Here is a 16,697-nt window from a genome sequence, read left to right on the forward strand (position 1 = left end):
CACACACGCTCTCTCTCACACACACACACACGCTCTCTCTCACACACGCGCTCTCTCTCACACACACACACACACACGCTCTCTCTCACACACGCGCTCTCACACACACGCTCTCTCACACACGTTCTCTCTCTCTCACACACACACACACGCGCTCACACACGCGCTCTCTCACACACACACGCGCTCTCTCTCACACACACACGCGCTCTCTCTCACACACACACACGCGCTCTCTCTCACACACACACACGCGCTCTCTCTCACACACACACTCTCTCTCACACACACGCGCTCTCTCACACACACACACGCGCTCTCTCTCACACACACACACGCGCTCTCTCTCACACACACACGCGCTCTCTCTCTCACACACACACACGCGCTCTCTCTCTCACACACACACACGCGCTCTCTCTCTCACACACACACACGCGCTCTCTCTCTCACACACACACACGCGCTCTCTCTCTCACACACACACGCTCTCACACACGCTCTCACACACACACACGCGCTCTCACACACGCGCACACACAGCCTGCTTAGCTCAGCTCTATAATTCAACATTTTGGAATAGACCTCTGAAGCAAAAGCATCCAATTAATTAACTAATGGGCAGCGGCCAACCCAATTGCACCCTTTCCCTAGATTGTGCACTACCCATAGGGCCCAGGTCCAAAGTAGTGCACTACCCATAGGGCCCAGGTCAAAAGTAGTGCACTACCCATAGGGCCCAGGTCAAAAGTAGTGCACTACCATAGGGCCCAGGTCAAAAGTAGTGCACTACCCATAGGGGCCAGGTCAAAAGTAGTGCACTATATAGGGAATAGGATACCATTTGGGACAGACGCACAGTATGGGATGCTTACTGTGCAGTGTGTTGATAGTGTACAGTGCTGATTTACAAACCCTATTGTGGGCCCCTTTCCACATGTGGAAGCAGCAGCTTTGGGAAGAATGTCATTCGGCGAGAGGAGAGTGAGTGTGGGTGTGATAGAGCAGGGACAATGGAAGTGAAAGTTGAACAATGTATTGGGACAGAGATCACAAGACAGGAAGATCAACGAGTTAAAGTGCTCTCAACATGCCTGAAAGGAGAAGTAGGCTCATACTCTCTGGTACCGTGGATAGAAACTAGCCAGTATTCTCTCTGGTACCGTGGATAGAAACTAGCCAGTATTCTCTCTGGTACCATGGATAGAAACTAGCCAGTATTCTCTCTGGTACCATGGATAGAAACTAGCCAGTATTCTCTCTGGTACCGTGGATAGAAACTAGCCAGTATTCTCTCTGGTACCGTGGATAGAAACTAGCCAGTATTCTCTCTGGTACCGTGGATAGAAACTAGCCAGTATTCTCTCTGGTACCGTGGATAGAAACTAGCCAGTATTCTCTCTGGTACCATGGATAGAAACTAGCCAGTATTCTCTCTGGTACCATGGATAGAAACTAGCCAGTATTCTCTCTGGTACCGTGGATAGAAACTAGCCAGTATTCTCTCTGGTACCGTGGATAGAAACTAGCCAGTATTCTCTCTGGTACCGTGGATAGAAACTAGCCAGTATTCTCTCTGGTACCGTGGATAGAAACTAGCCAGTATTCTCTCTGGTACCGTGGATAGAAACTAGCCAGTATTCTCTCTGGTACCGTGGATAGAAACTAGCCAGTATTCTCTCTGGTACCGTGGATAGAAACTAGCCAGTATTCTCTCTGGTACCGTGGATAGAAACTAGCCAGTATTCTCTCTGGTACCGTGGATAGAAACTAGCCAGTATTCTCTCTGGTACCGTGGATAGAAACTAGCCAGTATTCTCTCTGGTACCAGTGGATAGAAACTAGCCAGTATTCTCTCTGGTACCGTGGATAGAAACTAGCCAGTATTCTCTCTGGTACCGTGGATAGAAACTAGCCAGTAATGGAGGGTAAACGCAAGTAAACACAGTTTCCCCACCTTTTTCCCCCCTCTGGGACAGTTTGCCTGCCCCTCTCCCCCCTTCTGGGATTTTTTTTCACCACAACCGGCAATCAGACTTTACCCACTAATTTTATTACCACTACATCACTGGTAACCATCACAAACATATGTTGATCTTTGAGTTGCCTATACAGTGCCACTGACACAGCCCGCTACCAAAACCTGCGGACTCTCCTTCACTGCAGCCGACGTGAGTAAAACATTTAAACGTGTTAACCCTCGCAAGGCTGCAGGCCAAGACGGCATTCCCAGCCGCGTCCTCAGAGCATGCGCAGACCAGCTGGCTGGTGTGTTTACGGACATATTCAATCAATCCTTATCCCAGTCTGCTGTTCCCACATGCTTCAAGAGGGCCACCATTGTTCCTGTTACCAAGAAACCTAAGGTAACTGAGCTAAACGACTACCGCCCCGTAGCACTCACTTCCGTCATCATGAAGTGCTTTGAGAGACTAGTCAAGGACCATATCACCTCCACCCTACCTGACACCCTAGACCCACTCCAATTTGCTTACCGCCCCAATAGGTCAACAGACGACGCAATCGCAACCACACTAACCTAACCCATCTGGACAAGAGTAATACCTATAACACCATAGTATCCTCCAAACTCGTCATCAAGCTCGAGACCCTGGGTCTTGACCCCGCCCTGTGCAACTGGGTACTGGACTTCCTGACGGGCCGCCCCCAGGTGGTGAAGGTAGGTAACAACATCTCCACCCCGCTAATCCTCAACACTGGGGCCCCACAAGGGTGCGTTCTGAGCCCTCTCCTGTACTCCCTGTTCACCCACGACTGCGTGGCCATGCACGCCTCCAACTCTATCATCAAGTTTGCGGACAACACTACAGTGGTAGGCTTGATTACCAACAACGACGAGACGGCCTACAGGGAGGAAGTGAGGGCCCTCGGAGTGTGGTGTCTGGAAAATAACCTCACACTCAACGTCAACAAAACAAAGGAGATGATTGTGGACTTCAGGAAACAGCAGAGGGAGCACCCCCCTAATCCACATCGACGGGACAGTAGTGGAGAGGGTAGTAAGTTTTAAGTTCCTCGGCGTACACATCACGGACAAACTGAATTGGTCCACCCACACAGACAGCGTTGTGAAGAAGGCGCAGCAGCGCCTCTTCAACCTCAGGAGGCTGAAGAAATTCGGCCTGTTACCTAAAGCACTCACAAACTTCTATAGATGCACAATAGAGAGCATCCTGTCGGGCTGTATCACCGCCTGGTACGGCAACTGCTCCGCCCACAACCGTAAGGCTCTCCAGAGGGTAGTGAGGTCTGCACAACGCATCACTGGGGGCAAACTACCTGCCCTCCAGGACACCTACACCACCCGATGTCACAGGAAGGCCATAAAGATCATCAAGGACAACAACAACCCGAGCCACTGCCTGTTCACCCCGCTATCATCCAGAAGGCGAGGTCAGTACAGGTGGGACCGAGAGACTGAAAAACAGCTTCTATCTCAAGGCCATCAGACTGTTAACTCCAGCTCACTTTAATAATGGAAATTGATCAAAAATGTATCACTAGCCACTTTAAACAATGCCACTTAATATAATGTATATACTGTACTCTATACCATCTACTGCATCTTGCCTATGCCGTTCTATACCATCACTTATTCATATATCTTTATGTACATATTCTTTATCCCTTTACACTTGTGTGTATAAGGTAGTAGTTGTGGAAATGTTAGGTTAGATTACTCGTTGGTTATTACTGCATTGTCGGAACTAGAAGCACAAGCATTTCGCTACACTCGCACTAACATCTGCTAACCATGTGTATGTGACAAATACAATTTTATTTAATTTAATTTAATTGAGAGTCATTTTTCTGGGTCAACAACATTCAAACAAATCCTGAAAGTAAATGGTCAGCTCCACCCACAGCTTGCCTGAAGCAGTAAGACTGTCAATAGCACACGTTTTAGGCCTACACACACACACAATGAACTTGTTGACACTAGCTAGGCCGCTAGCTCGGCCGCTAATCCACACCCTCAAATGAGCTCAAATGAAGGTTGGCCATATTTTTTACTTAACTAGGCAAGTCAGTTGAGAACAAATTCTTATTTACAATGACGGCCTACCCCGGCCAAACCCAACCCCGGACGACGCTGGGCCAATTGTGCGCCGCCCTATAGGACACCCAGATCACGGTCGGTTGTGACAGAGCCTGGAATCGAACCAGGGTCTGTAGGGACACCTTTAGCACTGAGATTCAGTGCCTTGGAACGCTGCGCCACTTTGGATGCAGGATTCTGCTCCTGGATGTGTGACATGCCCAATAATGAACCATACATTTGATTTATGCTATCCTCTATAGTCACTAGTCAGCCATTGTCAGAGATGCCTGTCTTCTTGATGACAACATAATGAAACAACTCCCTTTAAAAAAATGTGCACACGATGCTAAATGTCGGTAGGTTTATGGAGGAAGTTATAGGCATATCCATGCTATGTGGTGCTGTCCACATCACTAAATCATGCATCCAGTCTGTATGAGAAGTCGCTTATTTCCATTACAGTGAACAGAATCCTTTGTAACTCGTGTTGTGGAATCACGGGCTCGTTCGGCCCACAGACTTACTGTACGTATGGGTTGGCCTCACTGAACTCAATATATGTTCTGTTCTTCTTAATGGCCAAGGCATGACATTCTAACATGGCTAGTACTGGCATCAGCTGATCAGTTAAAAAGCCAACTAGCTAACAGGAACTAGATTCGTGGAAAAGAGTCCAACCAAGCAAGGCTAACTAAATCAAACCTAGATCTGATTTGCTTAGCTAGCTGGCTAAAGAACATAACGAATCTTTGGTCAGGGGGACCTTAACATGACTTGGTGTTTCTTTGGACCAGTGAATGGAATATGGTTCTATATACGAAAAGTAGATCAAACATTTGTTGTGACAAACATCGACAACAACTAACGTTAACTAGCTAGGTAGTTAGATATAAATCACCGGTCCCATTTACAGCAAATCCAGATTTACGCAACACGCCGGGTGTCCATGTTAGCTAGTTAACGTTAGCTGGATATCAAATTTTAGATGTTTAAGTTAGCTAGTTAAATGGTTAGCTAAAATATAGCTAAACTTACTAGCCAGTTAACGTCAGCCAATTCATCATGGCCTGGTATTTAAAACCAACCTACCAGCAATCTCCCACTCGCTGTCTAGAAAATAAAGATCGGAAGACAAACCGTAAAGCGGATAATCTCTTGCTACCGCATCAAAGGAACACAGCATCCATGTTAGGTTAGCGGTTGCTAGTTAGCAGTGACAGTCAGCATGCTAGCTAACACCACCCGGGCACGACTCATTCACTAACGGTAGCTCGCTAATCCAAGGACGGCTGAGAAGCAAGCAGGCATGCCAGGGGATACGAAATATGCTATCAAATGCACTTCTTACCGTTTTGCTACTTGGGCACAGTGGATTTTCGATTTTGAAAGGTATCTATGCTGTTCGCATGCCAAGCAACAGTTCACACTAGCTTCCTTGGTTGAGCACTCAATAAAAAAGCACGTAGTAAACTAGCTAAACTAGAAGCGGTACTGGCTGGCTGTCAATCCCTCCCACGTCCAGGGCTGCGTTCATTACGAAAACATATAACGGAAACAGTGTTGTACTGAACGACCATATGTAAAAACAACGGAGGGGTTTGCTTCGTTCCGTTTAAGATATATTTTTCAACAGAATTGGCATAATGGATACACCCCTGTTCAAGAACATTGAATAACGTTTTGGGGAAACGTGTATCAGTACAAATCGTTCCGCAACGTAGCACAGGTTCAATCGAACTGAACGCACCCCGGGTGTTGGGAAAGTCGGAGGTATGAGGGAATTCGCACAGAAGTCCAGAAGTCATATTAATAAAATCTAAATATTCCCTCGTTTTGTCGATCACAAAATAATTATTTTCTGATCTCGACAAAACGAGGGATTTTGTTTTTCATATGTCCTTTCTGTTCTTCCGCAAATCCGTCCTGAGTGATGTAATCAAGAAAAATGGAGTAGTATTTCCCCCTTTCACAAGCCCACTTTACAATAGCTTTCTAAAACATGTCTGATCTATCCTTCAACATTTCCAAAAGCTAGTCTTTGATGGAGAAATACATGAACCCGTTCCTGCATCAGATTTTGGAACTTGTATTGATAGGTCTAACCTGGCATTGTTTCGTAACAAGCCTTGCCTAGGTAGGCTTGTTACTAGTTTACCTAACAATGGTTTATATATATACTAGATGACTGATAGGAGGCGCTGTTATGAAGCCTCCATCTTGGCACTCCTCCACCGTTGTAAAAAAAATAATTTTGATGTTATTGAAATGCATTTATTAATGTCTACATTTTTTTTTTTTTTTTACATGTTTATTCTATTCCAGACACCTTAATGCATACTTTTAAATCAACTAAACTGTTATTGGTCACGTACACATATTTAGCAGATATAATTGCAGATGTAGCAAAATGCTTGTGTAAGAAATATTATTTGAGCTAAACATACAAATAAAACATGAACAAATACATACAACCTTTTCCTTAAAGTATAATTTTTGGAAAGTTCTACTGTTACTGTCCCCATTACAAAATAACTTAAATACATGTAATTTTGTCCTTGAAAAATGTGATTGAAATATTGTAGAATTCCATTAATTCCTGTGGAGAACTACTTCTCATTTGCCGTGCATATGAGACATTGGTGTCAGAAGTGCGATGGCGCCTGTGAGACCATCAGAGAGGCATGCACAAGTAGAATTAAATAGAACTATGACCATCCTAGAGTTCTATTGTCACGCGTCTTTGGTGACCCACATTTGACACTAGTGTAGCAAACGACGACAAAGTCTATCTAAGCAAGTGGCATTCGTTGTAATACACTTTATTTGTAATGGTTAAGTCATGTATGACTTTCCATGATACACTTTTTATACAGTGTTGGAAGCCTTTAATCTCTGTTTACAAAATCTCACAGGACAACACACATTTAAAATTGAGCAGTATATCCTTGGGTTTGAGTTCCAGGAAAATCCAATGTGCTTGCCATTTCTAGTGGGTGGCGATGATACATGTTTTCTACTGGTAGAATTGCGAAAGAGTCACCATAGAAGAAGCAAACAGTTCACCCACCCCACGAAGAAGACCAACGAGGAAGTCTGATACAAGAAATAACTTTTGTTGCCAGCTAAACTTCAGGTAATTCAATACAAATGTATACGGAATGTGAAATGTAGAAAGATGAATTATTCAGTTAAATTTGAGGGAACATCGGTATGTGTTTTTCTTGAGAATTACGGTTTTGAAAAACTAGTCCCGTCCTCAGATTTGAGTTTTAGCCTTGTCATGAGCTAACGTTAGCTAGCTACTTAGCCTATGCTAACTAGCTAGCAAGTATCAGGACACAGCCAGACACTCATTTTATTTTATAACTAGCTAATGCTATAATTTAAAAGGAAACGTTAGCTAATTTGCCTGGAAGCTACATGTTTTTTAGATTATACGTTTCCATCCTATGAATTTCTTGTTGATAGTTAGCCAAACAACATTATTTGGTTGATTTTCCTCGTCTTGAAACTGCAGTTGAATTGTCCAGCTAGCTACAATGAACAAAATTAAAAAAAAACGCAACATGTAAAGTGTTGGTTTCAGGAGTTGAAATAGAAGATCCCTGAAATGTTCCATACGCACGTTTGCGTGGAGTTTTAACTCTCAGATTTTGCGCACAAAGTTGTTTACATCCCTGTTAGTGAGCATTTCTCCGTTGACAAGATAATCCATCCACTTGACAGGTTCGATTTTTATTTTATTTGACTAGGCAAGTCAGTTAAGAACAAATTCTAATTGTACAATTACGGCCTACCCTGGCCAAATCCCCCGTAACCCGGACGACGCTGGGCCAATTGTGCGCTGCCTTATAGGACTCGATCCCAGTTGTGATACAGCCTGGGATCGAACCTGGGTCTGTAGTGATGCCTCTAGCACTGTGATGCAGTGCCTTAGACTGCTGCACCACTCAGGATTTCACCACAGGTGTGGCATATCAAGAAGCTGATTAAACAGCATGATCATTACACAGGTGCACCTTGTGCTGGGGACAATAAAAGGCCACTAAAATGTGCAGTTTTGTGTCACAACACAATGCCACAGATGTCTCAAGAGTTGAGGGAGTGTGCAATCAGCATGCTGACTACAGGAATGTCCACCAGAGCTGCTGCCAGATAATTTAATGTTCAATTCTCTGCTATAACCAGCCTCCAACGTCGTTTTAGAGAATTTGGTAGGTACGTCCAATCGACCTCACAACTACAGACCACGTGTAACCATGCCAGCCCAAGACCTCCACATCCGGCTTCGTCACCTGCGGGATCGTCTGAGACCAGCCACCCGTCAGCTGATGAAACTGAGGAGTAATTATGTCTGTAATAAAGCCCCTCAGTGGGGGAAAAACTCATTCTGAATGGCTGGGCCTAGCTGCCCAGTGGATGGACCTATGCCCACCCATGACTGCGCCCCCTTGCCCAGTCATATGAAATCCATAGATTAGGGCCTAATTTATTTCAATTGACAGATTTCCTTTTATATGAACTGTATCTCGGTAAAAATTGTTGCATGTTGTGTTTTCATATATTTTTGTTCAGTATATAATCAAGTAATTACATAGCACATTTTCAATAGTAGTCCTATATCACGTGACACTGCAGAACAATACTATGTCGTTAATAGTCATTTTTAAGCATGCTTGTGCAACTGTCTGCTAGGTCAGGGAAGGAAAAAATTTAAATAAAATCCCTTGTCTCCTCCCACTTCAGAAGTAAAACCAACCAGCCTACGTGTCTGTCAACAACCCCGAGGATCATCATGTCTTCAGGTGCCCTATTCCCCAGCCTGGTGTCAGGCTCCCGGGGCTCGTCCAGTAAATACCTGGTGGAGTTTCGTGCCGGTAAGATGACCATGAAGGGTAGCACAGTGACACCGGACAAACGTAAGGGCAGCGTGTACGTCCAACAGACGGACGACTCCCTTATCCACTTCTGCTGGAAGGACCGGGGCTCTGGAAACGTTGATGATGTGAGTGGATTGCTGGATTTTGATCAAGTTGAATCAGATGGCGTAGAGTCTCTAGCCTGGTCCCATTTTTGGTTTGCTCAAAGATGGCAGCAATGGAGTTTGTAAAACTGTATGAACAGATTATTGTACCAGGCTATGATGTTTCTGGTAGCGAAACAGTATATAAACTGAGGAATATCTAACGATTTATATAATATTAACCCAGTAATTTTTTTTATTTTTATTTTTTTTATAAATGTGATGGTTTCCGGTAAGTTTTATAATATCCTTGCTTGGTGTTTTTGATTCCAGGACTTGATCATCTTCCCTGATGACTGTGAGTTCAAGAAGGTGAGCCAGTGTACTACTGGGCGTGTGTTTGTGCTTAAGTTCAAGGCTGGATCCAAGAGGCTGTTCTTCTGGATGCAGGTGAGGGTTGAACTAACATTACACATAACATTTGAACATAATACCATTTCTTTTGACATGGAACTATAGCACACAGGGTGGGGATTAGTTAGCCTGGTGGTCCCAGGTCTGTTGGTACTGTCTTGGCAAATGTGTGACAATGACCATAGGAGTTTGGCAAGACAGCATAAATGGGTCTGGGACCAGTCAAGGAAATAATGGGATTATGTAAGACCCTTTCTTAAAGGCCCAAAGCAGCTGTTTTTTATATATTAATATTAAATGTTTTCTGGGGAACAATTCAGTATCTTACTGTAATAGATTTCCATTAAAATGTGCAAAAAATATATATTAAAAATGAGCCAAATAACTTTCTCAAGCAAGAACAGAAACTTAGCTGTTATTGGTAGAGAGATTTAGAACTATTTTTCTTATTGGTAGAGAGATTTGGAACTCTCTTTGTTATTGGTAGAGAGATTTGGAACTCTCTTTGTTATTGGTCTGTTAACCAATTTTCTTACGTATGGTGATGTCACCATGGAAAGCGAAAACTCCCACCCATGCAAACCTGTTGCTTTAGAAGGTCCAGTGTTGATTGTATTTTCAACCATCAGGATATAACACCGATCGTATGTTTTCACACTTTTACAGTGTTCGTTTCATCAGCTGTTTTTAAAATATGATATAAAACACAAGAAAAAAACTTTTCTACTTCACATGCCCTTTTTATACTTTATTTGTTCTTTATAATGTTATCCATTTCTCTTGTCACCAAGAGCCAATACTTTTGATATTGATCTCTATTCCTGTGATCTCCAGGAGCCTAAATCAGACAAGGATGAGGAGTATTGCCGTAAGGTGAATGAGTACCTGAACAACCCTCCCATGCCTGGAGCACTGGGCAGTGGAGGGAGTAGCAGCCACGAGCTGTCTGCTCTAGGAGGTAGGACACACACAGAACACTCAACATTCATAACAATTTATTTGAGTTGTTTCGTCTCTAAGTTCAGAATCCCTCCCCCCCCCAGGTGAGGGTGGCCTGCAAAGCCTCCTGGGTAACATGAGCCATACACAGCTGATGCAGCTGATTGGACCAACTGGTCTGGGAGGACTTGGTGGTCTAGGGGCCCTAGCAGGACCAGGTCTGGCCAGTCTGTTAGGCAGTGGAGGCCCTGCTACCAGCTCCTCATCCTCCAGGTAAGGGGCCCTAGCAGGGGAGAAGGGGAGGGCGTAGGGGAGGGCGTAGGGGAGGGCGTGTGATATGACTTTTACAGCTGTGCTGTGGTCGAGGCGGAGCAGAGTACCCTAGATCAGTACAGCCATGCTAAAGAAGCTGGTCCTGCTGTTCCTTTGGCTCCATAGCCAGCCAAGCCTGCTGTTCCTTTGGTTCCGTAGCCAGCCAAGCCGGCTGTTCCATTGGCTCCGTAGCCAGCCAAGCCGGCTGTTCCATTGGCTCCGTAGCCAGCCAAGCCTGCTGTTCCTTTGGCTCCGTAGCCAGCCAAGCCGGCTGTTCCATTGGCTCCGTAGCCAGCCAAGCCTGCTGTTCCTTTGGCTCCGTAGCCAGCCAAGCCGGCTGTTCCATTGGCTCCGTTGCCAGCCAAGCCCGGCTGGTCCTTCGTTCCTTTGGTTCCGTAGCCAGCCAAGCCTGCTGGTCCTTCGTTCCTTTGGTTCCGTAGCCAGCCAAGCCGGCTGTTCCTTTGGCGCCGTAGCCAGCCACGCCTGCTGGTCCTTCGTTTCTTTGCCTCCGTAGCCAGCCAAGCCGGCTGTTCCTTTGGCGCCGTAGCCAGCCACGCCTGCTGGTCCTTCGTTTCTTTGCCTCCGTAGCCAGCCAACTACACAGCTAAAACAATAATGTCAGACAAGCTGGAGAGACAGCAAACCAGCTGCATGAAATACATTTTTTTACCTGTTATTCTATTGACATTGTTCATGGATATACACAAAAACCATCTGCTGAGGCGTGATTTTACCTGTCTGGTCCTAACTGTCTGGTCCTAACACGTTAATTCTCTGTGGGCCGGTGGAGATCGCAACATTGTTTCAATTTTGAAATGCGAAGGTCAGAGAGGTAGACCTGAGTGGTGCAGTGGTCTAAGGCATTGCAGTGCTAGCTGTGTCGCTAGAAATCCTGGTTCGGGTCCAGGCTCTGTCGCAGCCAGCCGGGAGACCCATGGGGCGGCGCACAATTGGCCCAGCGTCGTCCGGGTTAGCGGAGGGTTTGGTCGACAAGGATGTCCCATCGCACACTAGCGACTCCTGTGGCGGGCCGGGCGCAGCGCACGCTGACACGGTCACCAGGTGTACGGCGTTTCCTCCGACACATTGGTGCGGCTGGCTTCCGGGTTAAGTGGGCGCTGTGTTAAGAAGCAGTGCGGCTTGGTTGGGTCGTGTTTCGGAGGACGCACGGCTCTCGACCTTCGCTTCTCCCGAGTCCGTACGGGAGTTGCAGCGATGAGCCAAAAACTGTAACTACCAATTTGGATACCAAGAAATTGGGGAGAAAAGGGGGTAAAAAAAATCAGAGGTTAATTTATTCAAATCCCCACTGCAAACCAAGTGCTAGGCTAGAAGCAAGGGGAAATGATGTCGAGATGCTTTTTTTTACAGTGGAGGTCAACTTAATTAATTGTCTGGCTGGGCTGATGAGACAGTGGATGATGATTTATCCAATAGAACCGTAAACAAAGTAGCCTATTATTATTTTTTTGCATCAAAGGCCAGCTTAGAATGTGTTTCAACCAATCACAATGCTTGTTTTGACCAACCTGTTTTTATAGAATAGCTAATAGCAACGCCAGTATTGTTAGTTTGATTCCCGGAGGCTACCCATGTGTGAAATGTATGCACACATTGACTGTAAGTCGTTTTTGGATTAAAGCATCTGTTAAATGGCATGTTATATTAGCCAATTGGTGTTTTTCCTCAGACTGGTTTGACAGTTTCATGTACTGTGTACCAAATGTCCTTTCTGTATAGACTGTTAAGGTATTAAAATTTTGTACAGTATATATATTTTTTTCGCGTAGACTATTTACATAGATTCAAGCTATGCTACGATTTACAGTACGCATCATAACAATCATTATAATTTCTCCGCTCTTCCCACCACAGCTCCCGTAGTCAGTCTGCGGCCGTCACCCCGTCCTCCGCTTCCTCCACCACCAGGATCAGTTCGACCGTGGCCCCCACCACTCCAGTTACCCCTGCTGCCACCACCGCTGCCTCCCCCACTGTCACCCCCACCACTCCTGCCGGTACTGTTATTACCATATCTACTGTCTATAGTATTGCACCCTACTGGTTTACTGTTATCACCATATCTACTGTCTATAGTATTGCACCCTACTGGTTTACTGTTATCACCATATCTACTGTCTATAGTATTGCACCCTACTGGTTTACTGTTATCACCATATCTACTGTCTATAGTATTGCACCCTACTGGTTTACTGTTATCACCATATCTACTGTCTATAGTATTGCACCCTACTGGTTTACTGTTATCACCATATCTACTGTCTATAGTATTGCACCCTACTGGTTTACTGTTATCACCATATCTACTGTCTATAGTATTGCACCCTACTGGTTTACTGTTATCACCATATCTACTGTCTATAGTATTGCACCCTACTGGTTTACTGTTATCACCATATCTACTGTCTATAGTATTGCACCCTACTGGTTTACTGTTATCACCATATCTACTGTCTATAGTATTGCACCCTACTGGTTTACTGTTATCACCATATCTACTGTCTATAGTATTGCACCCTACTGGTTTACTGTTATCACCATATCTACTGTCTATAGTATTGCACCCTACTGGTTTACTGTTATCACCATATCTACTGTCTATAGTATTGCACCCTACTGGTTTACTGTTATCACCATATCTACTGTCTATAGTATTGCACCCTACTGGTTTACTGTTATCACCATATCTACTGTCTATAGTATTGCACCCTACTGGTTTACTGTTATCACCATATCTACTGTCTATAGTATTGCACCCTACTGGTTTACTGTTATCACCATATCTACTGTCTATAGTATTGCACCCTACTGGTTTACTGTTATCACCATATCTACTGTCTATAGTATTGCACCCTACTGGTTTACTGTTATCACCATATCTACTGTCTATAGTATTGCACCCTACTGGTTTACTGTTATCACCATATCTACTGTCTATAGTATTGCACCCTACTGGTTTACTGTTATCACCATATCTACTGTCTATAGTATTGCACCCTACTGGTTTACTGTTATCACCATATCTACTGTCTATAGTATTGCACCCTACTGGTTTACTGTTATCACCATTTCTACTTTTATATTTTATTGTCCCGTTTACACGCCTCTGTATGTCTGACTGACGCAATACAGCGGGGTGTAAACGGTGCAATACAATGTCAAAGTGTGTGTGTGTGTGTGTGTATATATATTTAGTTACACACACTACATGACCCAAAGTATGTGGACACCTGCACGTCCAACATCTCATTCCAAAATCATGGGCATTAATAAGGAGTTGGTTCCCCCCCTTTGCTGCTACAACAGCCTCCACTCTTCTGGGATGGTTTTCCACTAGATGTTGGAACATGCTTCCATTCAGCCAAAATGAGCATTAGTGAGGTCAGGCACTGTCGGCGTTCCAATTCATCCCAAAGGTGTTCGTTGAGGTCAGGGCTCTGTGCCAGTCAAGTTCTTCCACACCGATCTAGACGGATCATTTCTGTATGGACCTCGCTTTGTTAATGGGGGCATTGTCATGCTGAAACAGGAAAGGGCCTTCCCCAAACTGTTGCCACAAAGTTGGAAGCACAGAATCGTCTAGAATGTCATTGTATGCTGTAGCATTTAAGATTTCCCTTCACTGGAACTAAGGGGCCTGAACCATTATTCCTCCTCCACCAAACTTTACAGTTGGCACTATGCATTTTGGCAGGTAGCGTTCTCCTGACATCTGCCAAGCGTGTTTCATCACTCTAGAGAACGTGTTTCCACTGCTCCAGAGTCCAATAGCGGCGAGCTTTACACCTCTCCTGGCATTGCAACAGGTGTTGTGAGGCTTGTGTGCGGCTGCTTGGCCGTAGAAACCCATTTCATGAAGCTCCCTTCAAACCGTTCTTGTGCTGACGTTGCTTCCAGAGGCAGTTTGTAACTCGGTAGTGAGTGTTGCAACCGAGGGACAGATGATTTTTACACGCTTCAGCACTCGGCGGTCCCGTTCTGTGAGCTTGTGTGGTCTACCACTTCGAGGCTGAGCCGTTGTTGCTCCAGGACGTTTCCACTTTACAAAGACAGAACTTACAGTTGACCGGGGGCAACTCTAGCAGGGAAGAAATTTGACGAACTGAATTGTTGGAAAGGTGGCAACCTATGACGGTGCCACGTTGAAAGTCATTGAGCTCTTCAGTAAGGCCATTATACTGACAATGTTTGTCTATGGAGATTGCAGGGCTGTGTGCTTGATTTAATACATCTGTCAACAACGGGTGTGGCTGAAATAGCTGAATCCACTAATTTGAAGGGGTGTCCACATACTTTTGTGTATGTGTGTGTATATGTACACACACACACACGTGTGTGTGTATATATACACATATGTGTGTATGTATGAATTGTGTGTGTGTGTACACACACACACACACACACATTTTGTTAGTTTATTGAATATGTAGAAAGAGGGGGGAAGATGGAGAGTTTGTGTTAAAGGGCATTTGTCTGGGTTAGGGTTAACATAGCTTGTGTCAAAGGGCAGTTGTTAGGGTTAACCTGCCGACACTGTAGACATTTGTGCCTGCGGTTTAGACCCTTAGAACACCCCAGGCCACGTCCTGTCTGTGACGAATAAAACGTTGATTTGTTGCAGCCCAGACCCCCGTAGTGCCTGCAGCCGTCGGCTCCCCCACCCAGCCCATCCAGCTCAGCGACCTGCAGAGCATCCTGGCCACTATGAACGTACCGGCCATGTCGGCCGCCGTGGCCATACAGGGAGGTGACGGTAAGCAGACAACTGAAATGGAAATTGATGGGGAGAAGTCGTATACATTTTACAGATAATTTTTTTTTTTAAACGTGGCTTTGTTTTTCACTTTTTGACAATTAGCTTGTTTTTAGATGGCTAAATAGGCATGATTTTTTTTTTTTTTTTTTAAGAGTGTAGTTGAATAATGAACTGTAGGCAATACATGACTAAATTTCATGTGGACATTTGTACTTTTCTTTATATGAGTAGACCGTAACACATCTGACATTGTTGTCTTTATGAAGTAACAAGTGTATGTTTTATCATTGTGTTGACCCTCTCCTCTCAGTGGACCTGGTCAGCGTGTGTACCCCAGAGATCATGGCTCCTATCCTGTCTAACTCTGAGGTACAGCAGAGGCTCCTACCCTACCTGCCCTCGGGAGAGTCTCTACCTCAGAGTGCAGAGGAGATCCAGAATACACTCACCTCGCCACAGTTCCAACAGGTTAAGGATTTCTTTTTTAAAAACCGCAGTCACAACAGTATATCTCCTAGTTTTTATAGAGAAACGTTTGATCGGTATGACTGACAAAGGACTTCCTCGACATTCCCTTTAAATGCTGAACTCCTCTCTCTCTGTGTCTCTTCCCAGGCGATGAGTATGTTTAGCAGTGCCTTGGCATCAGGGCAGCTCGGACCTCTCATGAACCAGTTTGGTCTGCCCGCAGCGGCTGTTGAGGCAGCTAACAAAGGAGGTGACCCCCACCCCCACACACGTCATAATTTACACATCCTCACACAAGCAGTAAGCACACGTGGCAAAAGGGGGGCAGCAGTTGCCTTGAAGTTAGAGACAGGCCTGTAACCAGAGGTTGGCATCAATATACCATCTGCTGCCTACTGCTGTACCCTTGAGCAAAGCACTGATACCCCACTTTGTGTTTTAGATGTGGAAGCGTTTGCCAAAGCCATGGAAGGGACCGACAAGGATAAAGACAAGAAGGAGGAGGATGATGAGGACATGAGCCTGGATTAGAAGATCTTGAGTCCTGTCCTCGTTTTGTGTTACTTACTGCAGGAACACCGCTCGTCTGGAGTGTTGCCTAAACTAATATTCTGCATTTCTCAGATGCATCTTTACAGAAAATACACGTGCCAACGAATCAATCGTCTTTAAATAGCTTGTGTAGTCAATGCATTGACCATTTAACATTAAATTAGTAAAACAATGAAAATTACCAATGTCTTTCTCTTCTTTTTTTAAAT

At 44.9% G+C, this 16,697-nt stretch overlaps 2 protein-coding genes across 3 annotated transcripts in view; one reads left to right on the forward strand and one right to left on the reverse strand.

Annotated features, from left to right (window-relative positions):
• LOC139543124 (dnaJ homolog subfamily C member 5-like) overlaps positions 1-5,601 on the reverse strand; it is a 35,739-nt gene extending 30,138 nt beyond the window's left edge. Inside the window, exon 1 of one of the 2 annotated variants that reach the window (XM_071349330.1) lies at positions 5,412-5,601. The gene's annotated coding sequence lies outside the window, so the exon portion shown is untranslated. Of the gene's footprint in view, positions 1-5,200; positions 5,318-5,411 lie in introns of those variants that run through there. The other variant, XM_071349331.1, reaches the window with a different exon arrangement.
• A 1,436-nt stretch (positions 5,602-7,037) lies between these two features.
• adrm1 (ADRM1 26S proteasome ubiquitin receptor) lies at positions 7,038-16,669 on the forward strand. The gene is made up of 10 exons (XM_071349333.1): positions 7,038-7,196; positions 8,810-9,068; positions 9,360-9,476; positions 10,275-10,398; positions 10,484-10,652; positions 12,567-12,709; positions 15,334-15,465; positions 15,779-15,936; positions 16,084-16,186; positions 16,379-16,669. The coding sequence occupies exons 2-10, from the start codon at positions 8,859-8,861 to the stop codon at positions 16,465-16,467; spliced, it is 1,245 nt and encodes a 414-aa protein (XP_071205434.1). The 5' UTR covers positions 7,038-7,196; positions 8,810-8,858; the 3' UTR covers positions 16,468-16,669.
• Positions 16,670-16,697: the final 28 nt, after the last annotated feature.

This window comes from Salvelinus alpinus, chromosome 17 (assembly GCF_045679555.1).
Source record: "Salvelinus alpinus chromosome 17, SLU_Salpinus.1, whole genome shotgun sequence".
In the NCBI taxonomy this organism is placed as follows: domain Eukaryota; kingdom Metazoa; phylum Chordata; class Actinopteri; order Salmoniformes; family Salmonidae; genus Salvelinus; species Salvelinus alpinus.

Bases quoted from the DNA above. Each gene is read 5' to 3' on its own strand.
- adrm1 (XM_071349333.1), top strand. From the start codon at position 8,859: ATGTCTTCAGGTGCCCTATTCCCCAGCCTGGTGTCAGGCTCCCGGGGC. The intron at 12,710-15,333 runs GTACTGTTATTA...GATTTGTTGCAG, and splicing joins CACCCCCACCACTCCTGCCG to CCCAGACCCCCGTAGTGCCT. The intron at 16,187-16,378 runs GTGACCCCCACC...TTTGTGTTTTAG, and splicing joins TGAGGCAGCTAACAAAGGAG to ATGTGGAAGCGTTTGCCAAA.